Source organism: Elephas maximus, chromosome 24 (genome assembly GCF_024166365.1).
Source record: "Elephas maximus indicus isolate mEleMax1 chromosome 24, mEleMax1 primary haplotype, whole genome shotgun sequence".
Lineage (NCBI taxonomy): Eukaryota > Metazoa > Chordata > Mammalia > Proboscidea > Elephantidae > Elephas > Elephas maximus.
Window position 1 is genome coordinate 26,738,137 of NC_064842.1, and position 21,611 is coordinate 26,759,747.

The 21,611-nt window shown below is 37.8% G+C and overlaps 1 protein-coding gene across 6 annotated transcripts in view; it reads right to left on the reverse strand.

Moving 5' to 3' along the window:
* The window catches only part of RYR2 (ryanodine receptor 2), a 750,192-nt gene that overhangs the window by 245,936 nt on the left and 482,645 nt on the right, over nt 1-21,611 (reverse strand). For all 6 annotated transcript variants that reach the window (XM_049868553.1, XM_049868552.1, XM_049868551.1 and 3 more), the window contains 2 exons: nt 20,653-20,861; nt 18,383-18,557 (listed from right to left, as the gene is read on the reverse strand). In XM_049868553.1, coding sequence (XP_049724510.1) covers nt 18,383-18,557; nt 20,653-20,861 — 384 coding nt within the window. The remainder of the gene's footprint in view (nt 1-18,382; nt 18,558-20,652; nt 20,862-21,611) is intronic.

Here is a 21,611-nt window from a genome sequence, read left to right on the forward strand (position 1 = left end):
AGATGGTAAACATCTATTTCTTTCTATTTACTTTATTTGTGAAAGGAGTTCCTACCTGTTATGTATTGAACTGTGTCCCCCCAAAATGTGTGTCAACTTGGCTAGGCCATGATTCCCAGTATTGTGTGATTGTCCACCATTTTGTGATCTGATATGATTTTATCTTATGTGTTGTAAATCCTAACCTCTATGATGTTGATGTTAATGAGAAACCCTGGTGGCATAGTGATTAAGTGCTATGGCTGCTAACCAAAAGTTCTGAAGTTCAAATCCACCAGGGCCTCCCTGGAAACTCTATTGGGCAGTTCTACTCTGTCTGTAGGATCGCTATAAGTCGGAATCCATTCCACTGCAACGGGTTTGGTTTTTTTGGGGGGTTTATGATGTTAATGAGGCAGGATTTAAGGCAGTTATGTTAATGAGGCAGGACTCAATCTACAGGATTAGGTTGTACCTTGAGTCAATCTCTTTTAAGATATAAAAGAAAATCAAGCAGAGAAGAGGAGGACCTCTTACTACCAAGAAAGAAGAGCTGGGGGTGCAGTGCATCCTTCGGATCCAGGGTCCCTGTGCTGAGAAGATCAGGGGAAGACCAATGACAAAGACCCTCCCAGAGAGCCGAAAGAGAGACAGAAAGCCTTCCCCTGGAGCTGGCACCCTGAATTCCGACTTCTAGCCTCCCAAACAATAAGAGAATAAATTTCTGTTTGCTAAAGCCACCCACTGTAGTATTTCTGTTGAAGCAGCACTAGATAACCAAGACATTATCCTATAAATGAAATTATTGGATATGTGTAAAAATCTGCATAATAGATACTGCACTGTATTGTTATATTAGCATCTGTACTTTTCTATGTGTTTGGAATACTTCCAGTTGAAAACTTAAATAACTAGTGAGATGCACAAATACATATTTCCTAAACTATTCATATGTTTATAGTCCTAGAATATTGGTTTGACAATACGCACTGCCATTGAGTGGCTTCCAACTCATAGCGACCCCATAGAGTTTCCAAGCCTGTAAATCTCTACGGAAGTAGACTGCCACATCTTTCTCCCGCAGAGCCACTGGTGGTTTCGAACTGCTGACCTTTTGGTTAGCAGTCAATTGCTTTAACCACTTCACCATCAGGGTTCGAAAAGTATAGTTTTTTTGTGCGTGTGTGTGAAATGGAATATTATTCAGCCTTTGAGAACCAAACTTTAAAAGGTTCATTGATATATGAAAATATTCATAGTAAATACTATTTCAAGAAAGATATAATAAATGGTTTATTGTTAAAATGTGAAAACTCCAGACAGTTATTTTTACCATAAAATGTTCAGAGTAGTGGGATTTTTAACATCTATTGTTCTCTGTTTCAATGTGACAAATTTTCTTCAATAAATATGTATTTGATTATGAGAATAAGTGACAGCTTTCATAAAAGAACCATTCCTTTACTAAAATGAAATATACCTACCCTGTTCTCATACAGAAATTCCTAAGAGTAACGTGGACATAAAATGACCCAAATAGCACATTTTTTAGTTATAACACTCAAACCTGGTGAATATGTGATGATATCAGTATAGAATTTGTGGAAATAAAATTGAACTAGTGTAAGATTTATGGAGTGCAATTTGGCAAGATGCATTAAGAAACTTTCAACCATTCATTTTCTTATTTGATACATAATTACTGACCAGCTATCGCATGCCAGAAACTTTGTAAGTATGCTATGCTAATTTTTTTTTTACAGCAACTTTCGAAAATACTTTGAGGGAGAGGGTGCAGCTGGCAAAGAAACTTAGAAGGCGTGCATTATTTGCATAAAAATACAGTACAGATCTTTTGAATTTTTCAAATTTTTGACAAGTATGTGTTACTTTAAGGAGCCCTTGTGGCACAGTGGTTAAGTGCTTGGCTGCTAACTAAAAAGTCTGCAGTTTGAACTCAAAAGCCACTCCACGGAAGAAGCATGTGGCAATCCGCTTCTGAAAGGATAACAGTCTTGGAAACTCTATAAGGAAGTTCTACTCTGTCCTACATGATCTCTATGAGTTACAATCGACTCCATGGCAATGGGTATATATTACTTTTATAATAAATAAATACATGCAACTCTTTAATTAGTTTGCAGCAGTTATGGTAAACGGTATTTTTATTGCTTTAATGATTTGATCCCCTTTTAAAAAAATGTATTTATGTAAGTAGTAATTAGCATATGTTCATTGCTTTTTTTAATTTAAATGAGTAGAATTTAAATGTAAAAATTAGATCAGGTTCTGACTTCTGAAGACATGGTTTTAATAGCTACTATCATAATTTTTCAACAACATAAACAGTGACTATACACATAGACCTCAGCAGATGGAATATGCAGGAATCATATCGACTACATCTGTGGAAAGAGATGACGGAGAAGCTCGATGTGATCAGTCGGAAAAAGGCCAGGGCCGACTGTGGAACAGACCATCAATTGGTCATATACAAGTTCAAGATGAAGTTGGAGAAAATTTAAACAAGTCCATGAAAGCCAAACATGACTTTGAGTGTATCCCACCTGAATTTACAGACCATTCAGGAATAGATTTGACACACTGAACATGAATGACTGAAGACCAGACGAGTTGTGGGATGACATTAAGGACATCATTCATGAAGAAAATAAAAGGTCTTTTAAAAGACAGGAAAAAAAAAAAAGACCAAAATAGATGTCAGAAGAGACTCTGACTTGCTCTTGAACACAGAATAGCTAAAGTAAATGGAAGAAATGATCACGTTAAAAAGCTGAACAGATTTCAAAGGGAGACTCAAGAAGACAAAGTACTATAATGAAATGTGCAAAGACCTGGAGTTAGAAAACCAAAAGAGAATAACACACTCAGCATTTCTTGAGCTGAAAGAATCAAAGAAAAAATTCAAGCCTCGATTTGCAGTACCGAAGGATTCTATGGGCAAAACATTGAATGACACAGGAAGCATCAAAAGAAGATGGAAGGAATACACAAAGTCACTGTACCAAAAAGGACTGGTCAACATTCAACCATTTCAGGAGGTTGCATATGATCAAGAACTGATGGTACTGAAGAAAGAAGTCCCAGCTGGACTGAAGGCACTGGAGAAAAACGAGTCTCCAGGAATTGACGCAATACCAGTTGAGATGTTTCAACGAATGTATGCAGCACTGGAAGTGCTCACTCATCTACGCTAAGAAGTTTGGAAGACAGCTACCTGGCCAACTGACTGGAAGGTGATCTAGAAGAATGCAGAAATTATTGAACAGTATCATTAATATCACAGGCAAGTAAAATTATGCTGAAGATAATCCAAAACAGTTGCAGTAGTACATCGACAGGGAGCTGCCAGAAATTCAAGCTGGATTCAGAAGAGGACATGAAATAAAGGATATCATTGCTGATGTCAGACGGATCTTGGATGAAGGCAGAGAATACCAGAAAGATGTTTACTTGCATTTTATTGGCTATGCAAAGGCATTCTACTGTGTGGACCATAACAAATTATGGATAACATTGTGAAGAATGGAAATTCTAGAACACTTAATTGTGTTTGTGCAAAACATGTACAAAAACAGGAGGGGGTCATTTGAACAGTACAAGGGTGTGCTGCATTGTTTAAAACCAGGAAAGGTGTGCATCAGGGTTGTATTCTTTGACCATGCTTATTCAATCTGTATACTGAGCAAATAATCATAGAAGCTGGACTATATGAAGAAGAGAGTCACATTAGGATTGGAGGAAGACAACCTGCGATATGCAAACAACACAACCTTGCTTGCTGAAAGTGAAGGTGACTTAAAGCACTCACTGATGAAGATCAAAGACTACAGCCTTCAGTATGGATTACACCGCAACATAAAGAAAACAAAAACTCTTACAACTAGACCAATAAGCAATATCATGATATCAACAACAACAAAAAAGCCCACTGCTGCTAAATTGTTTCCAACTCATAATGACCCTATATGACAGAGTAGAACTGCCCCATAGGGTTTCCAAGGAGCACCTGGTGGATTTGAACTGCCGACCTTTTGGTTAGCAGCCATAGCTCTTAATTGCTATGCCGCCAGGGTTTCCAAATATCATGATAAATGGAGAAAATATTGAAGTTGTCAAGGATTTCAGTTTACTTCGATTCACAATCAACACCCAAGGAAGCAGCAGTCAAGAAATCAAACGATATAGTTCACTGGGCAAGTCTACTGCAAAAGACCTCTTTAAAGTGTTAAAAAGCAAAGATGTCACCTGATCCAAGCCACAGTATTTTCAATTGCTTCATATGCACACAAAAGCTGGACAATGAATAAGCAACACCAAAAAACAAAGGATGCCTTTGAATTATGGTGTTGTTGATAAATACTGTACATACTGTGGACTGCTAGAAGAATGAACAAATCTGACTTGGAAGAAATACAGCCAGAATGCTCCTTAGAAGCGAACATGGCAAGACTTTGTCTCACATGCTTTGGACATGTTATGAGGAGGGACCAGTCCCTGGAAAAGGACATCATTCTTAGCAAAGTAGAGGGTCATCAAAAAAGAGGAAGATCCTCAATGAGATGGATTGATACAGTGGCTACAACAGTGGGCTCAAACATAGCAATGATTAGAGGATGGTACAGGTCTGGGAATTGCTTCGCTCTGTTGTGCACAGGGTCACTACAAGTTGGAATTGATTTGAGGGCACCTAACCACCATCATAGTGAAGCAAGAAATATATTTAATAACTGTCTTTATGTTTTTAAATCAGCACATACACACCAGGAACAACTAGATGGCCATGCAGTCAGAGGAAGGTAAATCCAGTTGCTGTCGCATTGACTCTGACTCATGTTTCAGAGCAGAACTATGCTCCATAGGGTTCTCACTGGCTGATACTGTAGAAGATTGCCAGGCAGGCCTTTGTTATGAGGCGCCTCTAGGTAGACTTGAGCCATCACCAACCTTTTGGTTATCAGCCATGCACATTAACCATTTGTACTACCCAGGGACTCCAGAGTAAAATAGAAAGTCCAGGTCCTACGCAATCATCCCACTGTGAAGCCTTTCGGGAAGGGTCTGACTTAGATACCTCCATCAGTCCAGAGCTTGGCAAAGTGTCCTGCACAATGAAGGTGCAGACTTGATGAATGAAACACCCAGCACACACAGCTCCATGATAGTAGCTGATATTTCCTGATGTGGTTTGTATGTTTCATTTCTGTGAATCCTGACATCCATTTGGTGAGACAGAAATCATTATTACCACTTTCTATATGGGGGAACCAATGTATTAGGTTAAATAACTTGCCAATACAGCTAGTAAGTGGCCCGAATAGAAACCCAGGTCTGGCTGACCCCGAGGTCCATCTGTAAGCCAGGGCTCAGCAAACGTTTTCTGTAAAGGGTCAAATATTTTATATTTTGTGGAACACCTGGTGTCTGTTCCAACTACTCAGTTCTGCTGTTGTAGTACAAAAGCGTCCACAGATAATACATAAATAAATGGGTGTGGCTGTGTGCCAGTGAAATTCTTTTTACTCCCTTAAGTCTTCTTAAAACCAAGCAATAGTTTAGCATAACTAGTAAAAAAAAAAAAGTCTGCCTTGAGTATTATGCTTTTTTAAGATCTATCTATACGGGATATGCATGTGAAAGCGGGACAATGAATATGGAAGACTGAAGGAAAATTGATGCACTTGAATTATAGTGTTAGCAAAGAATGTTGAGTATACCATGGACTTCCAGAAGAACAAACAAATCTGTTTTGGAAAAAGTACAGCCACAAAGCTCCTTAGAAGTGAGGATAGCAAGACTTCATCTTATGTACTTTGGAGAAGGACATCATGCTCACTGAAGTAGATGGTCAGCAAAAAAGAAAAAGACCCTTAACAAAATGGGCTGACACAGTGGCTGTAACATGGGCTCAAACATACCGACAACTATGAGGATGGCACAGGACCAGCAACATTTCATTCTGTTGTACATACGGTCACTATGAGTCAGAACCTACTCAATGACACCTAACAGCAACGTATGGGATCAAATTGACAACAGCAACTTGAAAGATTAGATTTCTAAAGGGAGTTTATGTTAATGCAGGAGGAACAACTCAGAAAAAGAGGATAAGAATGATTGCACAAACTCAAAGAATGTAATCAATGTCACTGAATTGTATATGTACAAACTGTTGAATTGGTGTATTTTTTGCTGTGTATAGTCTCAACAACAACAGCTAAATAAAATATCATATATATATATATATACACACACACACATACACAGAGAGAGAGTTTGATCTAACTCTCCCAGGTGAGGTTGTTACTTCTACTAAAATAACGAAAACAAAACAACTTCATTTAAAAAAATAGGTGGTGGGCTGGATTTGGCCTTCAGGCCTTAGTTTGCCACTCGCTGTTCTATGTTACTATTTTCTGTTGCCTCCATACATCATCAAGTGGCTCCATTTGACAAATATTTAATAAGCATCTACTTATTTTTTTTTGTGCCAGGCACAGTTCTAGGAAATGGGGATATAGCTGTGAACAGAATCAAAAAAAGCCCCTGACTTTACGGAGCTTATCTTTCAGTAGAAAAGACAAAGAGTAAAAAAATCAGTACCAATATACATAATATAATATCAGAAAATGATAAACGTTATCAAGATTGAATGTCTGGCATAAATTGAGCAAGACCAGCTGATAAATGGCATCACTCTTAATAGTTGTTCCATAGCGAAACATGATAACTGGAGTTCGATTCTTTATTAGTAGAAGTAGGCAGACACATACAGATTCCAACACGATAAAACAGGTTTCCACAAATACATGCATACATTCTGGCATAGGTAAAATTATGGTCCACCTTCCCTGTCTTTGTGCTTTCTATATTCTATTCTAGTTACCTTAACTGACGCCCTGCAGAGAACAGAGCCTGATGGTATCTAAGGGAAGATTTCTTCCTAGCAGGAGATCTTAAATTAGAGCCCAGTTGCTTACTTGGGCGAGAGCCAAACCCACTCCCACTATTTGTAATTCTGTTAAAACAGTAGCTACAACTTATGGCTAAGCGCTTCCTCCAACACAAGACAGATGGCTTCAGCACATTTTAACTCATCCTTTAAAGAGTCTCCATGCTCCCAAGCAGAGGGATGCATGAGGAGCAGGCAAGTCCATCGAAGGAACTGGCACTCACAGGGATATGGAGGCGTGAGGTGGGTGGGAAATCTGTGTTTGGGGCTAAAAAGAAAGGAAGATAAAGCTGATCACAAGCATACCAGCTTTTCCTAAGAATATACAGTTTCAGACTTTGAAATTTCTGAAATACAGATAAGAATCCACATGCATAATCCAAACCAAATGGCCAATATTATCTAAAATGTATACTTGAATTATTTGATCAGAAGATAAGGAAGATAGTTGCCATCGAGTCAACTCCAACTCATGGTGACCTTTACGTACAATAAGAATGGAACATTGCCTGGTCCCATATCATCTTCACGATTGTCCTCATGTTCCAGTCCATCATTGCCACTACTGTGTCAATTCACCTCACCAAGGGTCTCCCTCACCCTCCCTGGCCACTATTTCACCAAATATGATCTCTTCCAGGAACTGATTCCTTCTGATGATATGTACAAAGCAAGTGAGTTGGATAATGTCTTAGTTATCTAGTACTGCTTTAACAGAAATACCACAAGTGGATAGCTTTAACAAACAGAAATTTATTTTCTCACAGTTTAGGAGGCTAGAAGTCTGAATTCAGGGCTATGGCTCTAGGAAAAGGCTTTCTGTCTGTGTCAGCTCTGGGTGAAGGTCCTTGTCTCTTCAGCTTCTGTTCCCTGGTTCCTTGGAGATCTCCACAGGGTTTGGCATCAGTCTTTCCCATCTTTGCTTCTCTCACTTGCTTGTTTAATTTTTTTTGTATCTCAAAAGAGATTGACTTAAAACATACCCTAATCCTGCCTCATTAACATAACAAATATAACCCATTGACAAATGGTATTATAACCAGAGGTTAGGCAGAGGTTAGGATTTGCAAGATAGATTTTCAGGAGACAAAATTCAATCCATAACAGATAATGTTCTGGTATGATCCATAAGGTTTTGTGTGTGTGTGTGTGTGTGTGTGTGTGTGTGTGCACGCATGTGTGTCCTTTAGATGAAGGTTTACAGAGCAAATTAGTTTCTCATTAAACAATTAATACATATAAATTGTTTTGTGACATTGGTTGCCAACCCCATGACGTGTAATACTCTCCCCTTCTCGACCTTGGGTTCCCCATTACCTGCTTCCCTGTACCCTCCTGCCTTCTCATCTTTGTCCCTGGGCTGGTGTACCCATTCAGTCTCATTTTGTTTTACAGGCCTGTCGAATCTTTGGCTGAGCGTGAACCTCAGGAATGACTTCAGTACTGAGTTAAAAGAGTATACGGTGGCCATACTCTCGGGGTTTCTCCAGTCTCTGTCAGACAAGTAGGTCTTTTTTTTAATTAGGATTTTTAATTTTCTCCAGCTCTGTCAATCCATAAGGTTTTCAATGGCCAATTTTCAGAAATAGATCACTAGGCCTTTCTTCCTACTCTGTCTTAATATGGAAGCTCTCCTGCAACCTGTCCACCACTGGTGACACAGCTATACTGGTGGCACAGCTTCAAGCACTACAGGAACACGGAAGCCACCACAATACAACAAAACGACAGGAAGTGGGGGAAAAAAAAAAGGTAAAACCTTTTAGTAGTCTACAATGGGCCAGATAATATATAAGCACTTTCCCATGTATTATTTAATATTAACCTCGTTTTTCTAGATGAGGAAACAGACTAAAATTCTGAATTATTTGGCCATGATCTTATAGCTGGATCAGTGGGAAGGCAGCATTTGAATCAAGTATGCTAAGAAAAAAGGTAAAAACAGATAAACAAAATGAAATATTTGAGGAAGATTTCTGGGATCTTTAGAGCTAGAAGATGCATGAAAAGAACATCTCCTATTTAAATTTTATTTAAGGAAATGAAAACAGAGTTTATTTGCCCAAGGTCACCCAAGGAGAATTATTTTCACAGCTGAGTCAGGAGTTCAGGGCTTCACACACAAGATTTGTTTCCACCATGTTGGCTCAGAAAGTGAATTAACAAATATGCTAAATGAGGTCTTAGGAAATGTATTATGACGCATGTGCATGATTTTTAGTACATGGACTACTTTGTAATATCTACTTTGGCAGAAAATGGACATCCCTATGCTTTCTCCCTGGCTCTTGGTTCATTTAGGTAATCAAGATAACCTGGCTTCTGATTTTTAACCTTGAATTCCACTTTTAAGCCATCACTCTCTCAATTTTGGTTATCTGAGTTACTAAAACCCTGACCCTTTAGGCTGGCCTATACTGCCAACGAAAACCTTCACATCCCTACTGCTCTGTAAAAGGCCAGGGGTTCCATGATCCATGTGACTGGAATGAGAAAAATAATACAGTAAGTTTCTCATAAAGCTGGGTATCTGAAATTTAAGGATTGTCTTTTATTTTGAGATGATGACCTTCCTGTTTTTTTAATTAAATAAAATAATGGTAATTGTAGATTTCAAGGTTTTGTTTTCCTATCATTACTTAGCAAAATAAACCTTTGACAACATTACAACCCCAAAACACCCCATCTATGCTGTCCCAGCAAGGAATAAATCAGCTGTTGTTGCTGTATGTATATATCGTTACTTCTAGTATCTCAGACATATGTTCAGCATATGCAAAACTACCAATCTGCAGATGGGCTACTATACATACAAACTATCTTATGATTACCTACTGTCTTTGTTTGTTCTCAAAATGGCCTCTGAGATACTACTTTCCTCTCCTTCTCAGCACATGAAGTTTAACTGTCAATTAGCTAGTCACTTCAAATTAAACAAATTAAACAGTTTGATTTTTCACTGGATTTGCCAATTATTTTACAATGAATTTCCCCAAATAACATGTTGTTTATCTAGCTTATATATAAGCTCAAAAGATGTAAATTAAATAATAATCTGAAACTTAACCCTCAGTATGCAAAATAAAAACTTTCTTCTTTTTTAAAATAGTTCCATGAACATAGTATACACCACTCCTCACTTACTGTCATGGTTAGGCTCCAAAGACCAGTTTGTTATGGGAAAATCAGTCTTATGTGAAAATGGATGATAACCACATCAGATCACAAAATAAAGGATGACTACATCATTACATAACTGCCAAACCACTGAGAATCATGGCCCAGCCAAGTTGACATATAACGTTAACCATCACAGCCAGTGTTGCTTGTTTCACACTGTGGTGTTCGTTGCTGCCAGATGTGTGTCACCAATGCACAAAATAGGCAGATAGTAGATTTTTGAGAATTGTCATAAATGCATAGTCAGAAAATGAGATTGTCAATAAGTGAAGAGTAGGTGTATATTTAAGTGATTCAGATATCAAAGTGTTATTCCTGGGAAAGTTCAAATGCCTAGGATAGCTCTCATTTCTGACTCTAGGCAAAACAATGGAATTGATTATGCTACCTTCCAACATCTTCACACTTGTCTACCACTTTATAACTGTCTTAATCTTCACCCCAAACATCTAGTGCCCCAACCCTGTTCCTTGGTAGTTTAGATTTTCCCAGTGCAGTGCCTCATTGTCCTGGCTACCGCCTCCAGTGAGTTCTAATTTTTACTTAGGGAGGCTCCCAACAATGAGTTACATTCCCAGGCCTTTAACATAATGACAGGTTCTACAAAGCGACTTTAATGACAGGAACTACAGGTGTTATGGCATAGCCAGAAAGGTGGGTATTTGGGATGCTGCAGACCCTCTGTTATGCATTTAATTGTGTTCCCCAAAAAGATACGTTGAAGCCCCGACCCCTGTACCAGTGAAGGTGGACTTGTTTGGAGAAATGGAGTTTTTCGTTGCAGAAGTAATGTGTTAAATTAATGAAGGTACACCAGAATAGGGTGAATACTAATCCTAATCCATTCTGAATAGCATCTTATAAAAGAGGATAGACATGGCAAGAGAAACACCCACACATGGGGGAAGATGCCATTTGGCAATGAAGGCAGATACATATATTAGCAGCTATGGAACACCAAGGATTGCCAGCAGCCATTAGGTTCTTCTTTCAGAATACATGTGTATTGCAAGTTTTATATCAGGGGAGAGGCATGAAACAGTTCCTTTCTCAAAGCCCTCAGAAGGAACTGACACCCCTTATACCCTGATTTTTTGGCTTCTAGCCTCCTGGACTGTGAGAAAATAAATTTCTGGTCTTTAAAGCCACCAACTTTGTAGTATTTTGTTATGGCAGCACTAGGGAACTTAAACACTCTAATCCTTAATTCAAAGTCCCTGGGTGGTGCAAAAAGGAGATCTGGTGGTGCAGTGGTTAAAGCACTCAGCTGCTAACCAAAAGGTTAGCAGTTCGAACCCACAGTTGCTCCACTGGAGAAAGATGTGGCAGTCTGTGTCCATAAAGACCGCAGCCTTGGAACCCTATGGGGCAGTTCTACTCTGTCCTCTATATAGGGCCACTATGAGTCAGAATCGAGTTTGGGTGGTGCAAACAGTTAACGTTCTTGGCTGCTAACCAAAAGGTTAGAAGTTCGTGTCCACCCAGAAGCATCTCAGATGAAGGATCTGGTAATCTAATTCCAAAAAAATCAACGACTGAAAACCTTATGGAGCACAGTCCTACTCTATACACATAGCGTTGCCACCACGAATGAGAATCGACTCAATGGCAACTGAAAAAAAAAAAAATCCTTAATTCACAACATGCTGAAAACCACCATTCTGTGAAAGCCATACATAGCCATCAAACAATTTGACTGTTGCAATGTTTCAATTGAGGGTAAAAAGAGTACTGTCCTGGTTTCATTTTTTTTTTAAAGGCAGCGTGATACAATGCATAGGAAGTTGGCCTTCCCTTTTTTGTCATTAGAGCTCTTTTTGTCTAAAGCTATGCAGTCATTTATCGGAAAAATAATTCTCTGTTTTCTCTCATGGCAAGAAATTCTGTGCTGTCTCATAACAGTAGTAATTCAGTTTTGCTCCCTCTCTTTTCAGGTGGCAGGTATAAAATCAAAAGCATTATTTCTGGATCTGATTGGAGCCCTAGTGGAGTAATGGTTAAGTGTTCACCTGCTAACCAAAAAGTCAGCAGTTTGAATGCACCCCCTGCTCCTCGGAAACCCTATGGGGCAGTTCTACTCTGTTCTATTGGGTCGCTATGAGTCAGAATCAACTCAATGGCAACTTTTTTTTTTTTTTTTTTAACCTAAGGGCACTGAGTTTCCCTTTTCTTACAGAAGAGCTAACAAGCTTACAAAAGCTCCAAGGTAATGAACCATTTATGCAAGATATGTACCCACTACGTGCTCTATAGAATGCAGGTAATCTCCAGGAACTGTTCTTTCATCGTACGGCAAGATTTTAAATGACTTTCTTACTCTTCAAATTGGTGACATGAGGCTCTGCTCCTCAAGAGCAGTATCAGATTAGTAGAGGTTTATAGAGAGACAGTGGGACAGAGACCTGGTTTGTGTTCAGGATGCTATCGGTGGACCCATCTCCTCTAACAACCTGCCTGCTAAGCCTCAGGTGAACCCTGACATAACCCCTGGATTTTGAAAGTCTGAATTCTACTTTATGCGGAGTTTTATTTAGTACTCCTAAAAATGAGAATAGACGAGATGTCACACACCGCAGGAGGAGTCACGCACCACCAGAGGCGAGACACCAGTCGTCTTCACAGTTTTAAGAGTTAGCTCGTGTTGTATAGATTCTTCTTTCAGAATACTTCTGTATTGCAAGTTTTATGTTAGAGAAAAGTGTGTGCATCATTTTCCTTACGATATCAACATGTTGGGTTAACGTGGTATTGTCTGCACTGTTTTCCCTGATGTGCTTTTGTCTCTAGTGGTCCCGTTTTTAGGTTTCATTACTGTTGTTTTGTTTTGCTTTTCTCACGCTGAAGATTGAATTACATAAATATTGGCTATAATATCTATATTTTCTGAGGGAATGTGAAGTTTATACTATTTGACAATTAAGAAAGAGCTTGAGTATAGCAAGTAAACAACCAGATGAAAGAGCAATCCAAGAAGGGAAATGCCTTTTTAGGTTACAGGCTGCTAATCAAAGGGTCAGCAGAGAGTTTGAATTCACCAGCAGCTCCTTGGAAACCCAATGGGGCAGTTCTACTCTGCCGTATTGGGTCACTATGAGTAGAAATCGAGTCAGTGGCAATGGGTTATAACTATGTTAACTACTAACATAATTTTAGGGGGATTTGGTATTGTTTTAGCATAGCATAGATGAGGTTTAATTTGGGGAGTTAGGAATGCATGTATATTTTCCTCCTACTGAAATTAATAATAATTACTATCTTTTGGTTTATGGACATTTGCTCAACCCAAAAGCTCACCAAGGAAAAGGCCATTTCTCCTTGTGGCCTGTAGTAGCTTAAGCCATACACTGCAGGACTCTTCCCTGAGGAAGAGGATGGGGGACAAAGGAAGACATGAAGGAAGAGATGCTCCCCCCTCCTTATCAAAACTACAAAATGCTAGAAGAGATAATAATAAAGTAAGTCTGAAGAGGCATCAATAAGAATTCCTAATCAAAAATCTTTTGAAAGGAATTCTCTTGAGTAGGATATGTTGGAACATGAAATTTCCCCTTGAAGACAAGATTAGAGAGAGGGAGGCAATGGGAGGGCCCACAGTGACATGTAGAATATAAGTTATCCAGACTTGACATTTGATGGACATAGATAAATACAAAGAGTCTGTATTTGGGGACCATGGGGGAACACGAAGTCATTCACTTTGTTTGGAGAGCTCCTCGATGAATATAAGGCACCCTGCTCATAAGAGAGAGGCTGCTATCACTTATAGCTATGCCCATTTTTCCTCTGGTAGAAATTTTTCTGATTTCATCCACTTGTGCTCTAGGTTACACTTCCATTTATCTTATCAGGAACTTCACTTTGACATTTATCTCCTCTCAGATCTTTATCATCCTTTCTCCTTCTCTACTGAATCATTTCCATAAGCTCTACAGGCATGCTCATAAATCTATTTCTTTTTTCAAGGATATCATGTGCATATAAGTGGATGATAGATTAATTAGAATCATTTGTTCACAACCCACTTTGATCATGATCTGCTTTTACTTATTTAATTTGTTCTTTTTAATAATTTAACTCACTGATCAAAGGAAAACCTAGAACCTTGACATAACCTACATTGAATCATATAATTCCATCTTCTCATTTGCCTGCCTCCTTCCAGCTAAGGAAACCATCACCTTCAATCCGGTAATCAACATTCTCCTAATTTCCTTTACATGTATGCTTAACAATATATTTTCATCGTTTTGGTTGTTTATAACTTTTATAGAGATGGTAGCATGCTGTATCAGGCTTTTGTAGTCATTGGATCATTTTTATTTGTTGGTTGGTTGGTTCATGTTAAGAAAAAAAAATTTCTACCTAATAGTCTAAAAGATCTGCCTATATTTTCTACTACAAGTTTTAAAGTTTTACTTCTGATATTTAAGACCTCAGCCAATTTGGGGTTGAATTTTGTACATGGTGTGAGGAAGGGATCCAATCTAATCATTAAGATTAATAGTCACCTAATTAATTTAATTTAAATTAATAATCTCTCAATAAAGCTTAATGATTTTTCCTTATAAAAGTATTGTATACCTTCTGTTAGAGTGGCATTTAGTTACCAATAGTTTCTGATGCTACTGTAAATGCCATCTTCTTTTTAATTTATTTTTCTGAGTTTCCTGCTGATGCAGAAATACCACCGTACTAAACTCTTGAATTATTCCTAGCAATCTGTCTTGCGGATTCTTTAGGGCTTTCTTTGTGAAGAATTACATTATCTGCAAATAATGATATATTTGTTTCCTCTATTGCAATCATTACTATCTCCAATTTCCTTTTCTTGTCATACTGACTGCAAGTTTGAAAAGTCATTAGGTTAACAGATTTTCTGCAGTCTGTAGTAATAAGAAGGAATAATTAAGATGGTAAAAATGGTGAAATCAAGCATGATACAGATATAAAGACAGGCTAGGCATAAAAACATTTTAAAAATAGGGCATTTATAAAACCTTTTTGTACTTTAACAACCTGGGATATTCCTGTGTTAAAAAGTCTGTTGACCTACACTTGCTCCTTTGAGCCCTAGATGACTCTCAGTGATGACGGGTAAATAAATGAGTTCATTTAAGGGCTCTGCATTCCAATTATACTCAGATTAGTCTCATTTTAATTTCAATGAAGGATTTTTTTTTTTTTTTTAATACCGCTGCCAAAAAGCATTTGAAATTCACAGCATGAAGAAACTTTGAAGTTCTATCTAGGGCAAAATTTTAGAATTATAACTGATTCTTACAAATGTAACAGTTAGTGATCATGGTTACATTAGCTTATAACTTACCTTTGAGACCCTGGTGGTGCAGTGGTTAAGAGCTTGACTGCCAACCAAAAGGTTGGCAGTTCAAATCCACCAGCCTCTCCTTGGAAACCCTATGCGACAGTTCTACTCTGTCCTATAGGGTCACTATGAGTCAGAATCTATTTGACTTCAACGGGTTTTTGGTTTCTTGAGAGACCAAAAGGGTACTTCCCCAAAATCTCCAACAAATGCCCAACTACATAGACTGCAATATTTTCAGACAGTTCATGAGAACTCTCTCTCAACTGTAAGATATAAATTTCAGTAGAAGGTTCAAGTCTTTTTTTTAATTTTGTTTTTATTGTGGATAATACATATAGAACAAAATATTTGCCATGTCAACCATGTCAGTCTTTTTTTTTATTTTAAAAATTACGTAAAGTGTAAAGTATAAAAACAAAATCGTTTATTTTATATGACTGCCGTCCAGACTCACTTCTAAGCCTCCCTCTAGTTGTAATCAGTGGTGGTTGGTCTCGGCTACGGTACCATAGAATTAACATTTGCTACGGAAGCTTAAATAGTATGACACAATCGCACACTGTTTATAATTCTAACATCATTCCGTGAATCTATATGGCATCAATTAAGCATATATACAAATGGAACACGCATGTGCATTAAAAGATTTTAATTTCCAAGGAAGAAAGGCATAGTGCACAAGTATTTTTAAATAATAACCAAATAAAAAAAAAAAATTTCAAGGCATATCCATAGTATTGGCTAGCATAGACAAAAGAACTGAGAAAAAGACACCCTACCCTCATTGATGCTCAGATACTTCTAAACATAACACCAAAAAAAGGAAACAGATGACAGGGAAGTGAGAGTGCCAATTGTCACCATCCAGAAGTATGAGTGCTCAACCTAAAATTACATTATAAAAATGCAAAATTCCTTTTTTTTTGGCAAATCTGTGTTTGAGAATTGAGGATCATACCTGCTCAGAAGCTTGTTAAATGAATCAATATAGAACTTAACACTAATAATGAGCTGGCTAACCTTTTGAGAGACAGTGAGAAGTTTATAATCTATTAAAAATATTGAGTTATATCTTAAAATCCAAGATTATGTTTATTTAAATAATATATTCAAAAGGCAATCCAAAAAAATAGGTTGGCTCATTTTTAAATGAGATATTTAAACTTTGGTGAAGGTTGAGACAAGTACACAATACTGGGGAAGCCAGCACAGCTTGTCCAAGGCAAGGTCATGGATGCCCCATAGACACATCCAAACTCCCTGAGGGACTGAATTGCTGGGCTGAGGGCTGTGGGGATCATGTCTCAGGGAACATCTAGCTCAATTGGCATAACATATTTTATAAAGAAAATGTTCTATATTCTACTTTGGTAGTAGCATCTGGGGTCTTAAAAGCTTCTGAGTGGCCATCTAAGATACTCCACTGGTTTCAACCCACCTGGAGCACAGCAGAATGAAGAAAAACAAAGACACGAGGGAAAGATTAGTCCAAAGGACTAATGGATTACAACTACCACAGCCTCCACCAGACTGAGTCCAGTACAATTAGATGGTGCCCGGCTACCACCACCAACCACTCTGATAAGGATCACAACAGAAGGCCTGGACAGAGCCTTTTTTTTTGTAAAACAAAATTCTAACTCACATACACACAAAAAAAAGACCAGACTTACTGGTCTGAAAGAGACTAGAGAAACCTTGGAAAGTATGGCCCCTGGACACCCTCATAGCTCAGTAATGAAGTCACTCCTGAGATTCACCCTTCAGTCAAAGATTAGACAGACCCATAAAATAAAACAAGACTAATGGGCACACCTGCCTAGGGGCAAGGATGAGAAGGTAAGAGGGGACAGGAAAGCTGGTAATGAGGAACCCAAGGTTGAGATGGGGAGAGTGTTAACATGTCATGCAGTTGGTAACCAATGTCACAAAACATTATGTGTATTAATTGTTTAACGAGAAACTAGTTTGCTCTGTAAACCTTCATCTAAAGTACAATTTAAAAAAAACTTTCTTAAAAAAGAGATACTGATATAACATTTTCTTTAATACTGTCTTGTTTATGTGCTGTTCAATAGAACTTTCTGCGATGGTAGAGATGGGCTAGATCTGTGCTGCCTGAGAGGGTAGCCACTAAGCCACAGGCTGATACTGAGTCCTTGAAATGCAGCTAGTGTGACTGAGAAACTCAATCTGTAACTTTATTTAATTTAAGCTAATTTAAACAGCTCCCTGTGGCTAGTGGCCACTGTACTAGAAGTGCAGCTCTGAAGAACAAATACCTTCTCCTTTGCTTGACAAACTCCTTTCATCTTTCCTTTATAACCCTGTTATAAAGTCATCTCCAAGCCCTACAGGCAGAGTTATTTGCTCCCTGCATTGTGCTTCCATAGTATCTTCTGCATTTCTTTATTCCAGAACTCACCCACTGAAGAGAAATTATACAAGTATTGGCCTCCCCTGGTAAACTGTGATCTACTCAAAGAGAGAATAGTGCTTTATTCATCTTTGCCATCTCAGCCTCTAGCAGAGAGCTTAATACATGGTAGGTTCTCAATAGATTTTTGTGAAATGAATGAACAGAAAGAGGCTATACCCAGCTGATGACACAGGGGAGCTCTAAATGAAAATCTAACATTTGTGGAAAACTATCCTTTTGTCTGCCATTTATTTTCTAATTCACACTCATAAAAGCCATTTCTGCCACATTGAAATTCTAGCTAAGTAGCCTAGGTAACATTTCTGCTGAAGTAATTTGAAGGGTGTCTGATCAAATAAGCCATATGGCACACTTGTGATTTAAAGCTACAATTCATCTGCTCATTCACCCTTAAACAAAGAGGGCTGGTTATAAAGCTTGAGAACAAATGGTTTCGTTGTGCCATAAGCCTGAAGACAACACAAAATGCAGTGCACTTACTTACCATCACCAACCTCAATGTCCTTGAAAGCCAGTTCTGAGCCAGAATCATCAAGAAGGATTTCCCCATTCAGTGTGAACATCATGGTGTGCTCATTCATGTCAACCATGCATCCCACCACATCGCCTGCTTGCCACGAGCGCCCGTAATGCTCATTACCCTGGTGCCACCGCTGGGCCTAGGAGGAAAGAAGAGCTATTTGTCATGAATAAGCCAGGGGAATAGTATCTAACCACCACTCGTCACCATGACTCTCTATCAGGCCCTCCTACTGAGATGGCAGCAGGATAAACTCTCCCCAGCCTATCAGTCTATTGTAATGTCCCAGGTGATATGGAGTTGTCTGGGAATTTTAAATACCTAATATTAACATGATATGGTATTGAATTTTGAAAAAAACCAAATGCTGTTTCAGGGTTTTGAGAGTCTGCCATCTAAAAAAACTAACCTCAAATACTATCTGTTAAAAGAAAAACTGTATGTCTTTAGAATTTTTTTCACTTGTTACAATGAATGCTTCCCAGGATATGGACTGTTTTTCTCTACTCCCACAAATGGAGTCCTGGTGGTACAGTGGTTAAGAGCTATGGCTGCTAACCAAAAGGTCGGCAGTTGGAATCCACAAGCCCCTCCTTGGAAAACCTATGGGGCAGTTCTAGTCTGTACTATGGGGTCACTATGGGTCAGAATTGACTCAAAGGCAACAGGTTAACCGCTACTCCCACAAATACAAAGAACTATGAGCTGGGAATCAAGCTGTGAGTTTATCATTGAAAACGTAAAGTATCAGTGTTATGGGGTTCAAGCAATATTATTTTAAAATAGGTGAAAATTAGAATGTCGTTTTCAATGATCAATTATCAAACCTAAAAATATTCTTAAGATATTTATTGAAAAAAAAATTTAAGTATTTAACACATATGCCAACATATTTTTATATACATGGGTGATATCTCCTACCTATTTTGTAATTATGGGAACCCACATATGTATTTATATACATTTCAAAGTTTTGATAAATGTGACTTTTATGGCTATAATTATACACCACTTTTTTTTTTTTTTAGTTTATAGGTATAAAATTAATTATATCAATTATTTTATCTGCCAAATATTTTAATTTTCCCCTTAAGGACCACCTTGTGATGTGGTATGTGTTGGGATACGGTCATCAATGGAAAATAATGACATGATTCTTCTCAAGAATAGAAGTGTACCCTTTTTTTTTTTTTAATAAAATTACATATCAAAAGGTGTTAAAGTTTTCCATCTGTAATAATAAAATAGTATTCAAAAAAAGTGATGCTTTTAAACAAAGTGAGTTCATTTCCTATAAGATCCAATACTTTTAAACAAAGTGAGTTCATTTCCTATAAGATCCAACACTAATGTCTAGAAATGCTTTCTCACATGAGTCATCCCATAACCGAATACCCAAATGTCAAATCTCTTCACAGCTGCCTAGTTATTCTAATTTTCTTTCTTTTTTAAAAAAATTAAAAATTTAGCCTTTTTCTCATATAAATAGGAATACATATTCAATGAAGAAAATCATAAAGTAAAAATAAGACTAAAAAAGAAAGTATCAATAATTGTCTCAACAAAAAATGACTATTATTAACCTAATGCTACTATATATGTATATATTATACACATATAATAAGAAATGAAAAGTAAATATATAGTATGTATTTACTTTTTATTTTTATTTTTAAATATTTTAGACATATAAAATAACCTTTAACGTTTATATAATGTATGAGTAAACACACGCAGTTTAACAAATAAAAATTACTAATAATGGTGAAAATAAAAATTTTTCTGATTATAAACAACATTGCCTTAAGCATCCTTTTGACTATTAAATCCTTATACATTTTATTGCTTCTGGATATGCTTCTTATAAGGAATTGCTGTTTTCAAAGTATATACATTTTTTCTGAGTATATACATTTTTTAAGACTTTTGAGGGACAAGGGTGGTTCATCTTTTTGATAACCATGAAGAAGCAATGTTTTACTTCTTGAATTTCACTCTATTTATGGGGCTGGGAAAATGTTTTGAGACTACAAGGACAAAAGTTTCCTCATAAACTATTTTTCCAATGTGTGCTCTGGAAAGTACCGATATTATTAGACCGCCATAAGGAATACCAGGGCAAATCCAGCAATAGCAGTGTGGGAGACTACAATATTTGGATGCGTACGACACAAGAACCTACAAAATTTGCAGCCTAAAAATGTGGTGCCTAGCGCACAGCAAACTCCACTCACCTTAAAGCCATCAAAAGCAAAAGCACGTTCATCTGAACCAAGCTCCTGATCAGGCTGACAACCCGGTCGGCTCCAGCCAACTCTCATGTCTCCAGCAGTGACAGCCTCAAATTCAAAATACCACTTTCCTGCCTTCACAGCGTAGGTCTTCTCAGCACGGAAGATTCGGAACCGTTCCCCTGTGCCACTACACATTTCAGCTCTGGCAGCTGTGGATTTTAAAGAGATTCTGGTGGTCATTGGATGGGACAGTGAAAGGGAAGGGAAGGGAAGATATCACATACTCCATACCTTTATGACAATGGTGAGAATCCTGATGATACCTTCTATTCTTATCTTGTTTCACATTTTACAAAGTGTTTGCATGTATTTGGTCAGCCATGGTCAGAAATAACTAGGTTGGTAAAGTACAGAGTGTGAAGGCTTCAGCTGGAGAGACTGGTGATTAAGCCTCAATAACACAGTGCGTAGTTGATGTTACCTATATTAGCTCCTTTTCAGGGGGTAACTGTCTTTGTTTAGAAGAGTATTTATAAACCACTTGGTGGCTTGCTAGTGGAAGATGAGATGACCTTGTGGGCATGGATGGAACGAATACACCAAAAAAATGTCTAAACTGATGTGTATAAGAAATTAATAGACATTTATTAATTAATTTATTAAGAATTAATTAATTAATTTATTAAGAAGGAAGAAGCAGCAATAAAGTCAAGAGGATAAAGAGACAGCAATAAGGGGAAAACTGTAAACAGCAGAGAGCAGTATCAATGACAATTTCTTCCCAACAGGGTGCCTACGGGACTCTAAAGAATAGGGAGGCCTACCTGTATTCTTTTGCAAATAACACACCACATAAATAACGTGCCCACAGACACAATGTGCTTCATAGTGCACTTACAAGAATAACACGTGGGGGGCAGGGGTTGTGCAGCGGGCAAAATATGTATAGCACTCGTTAT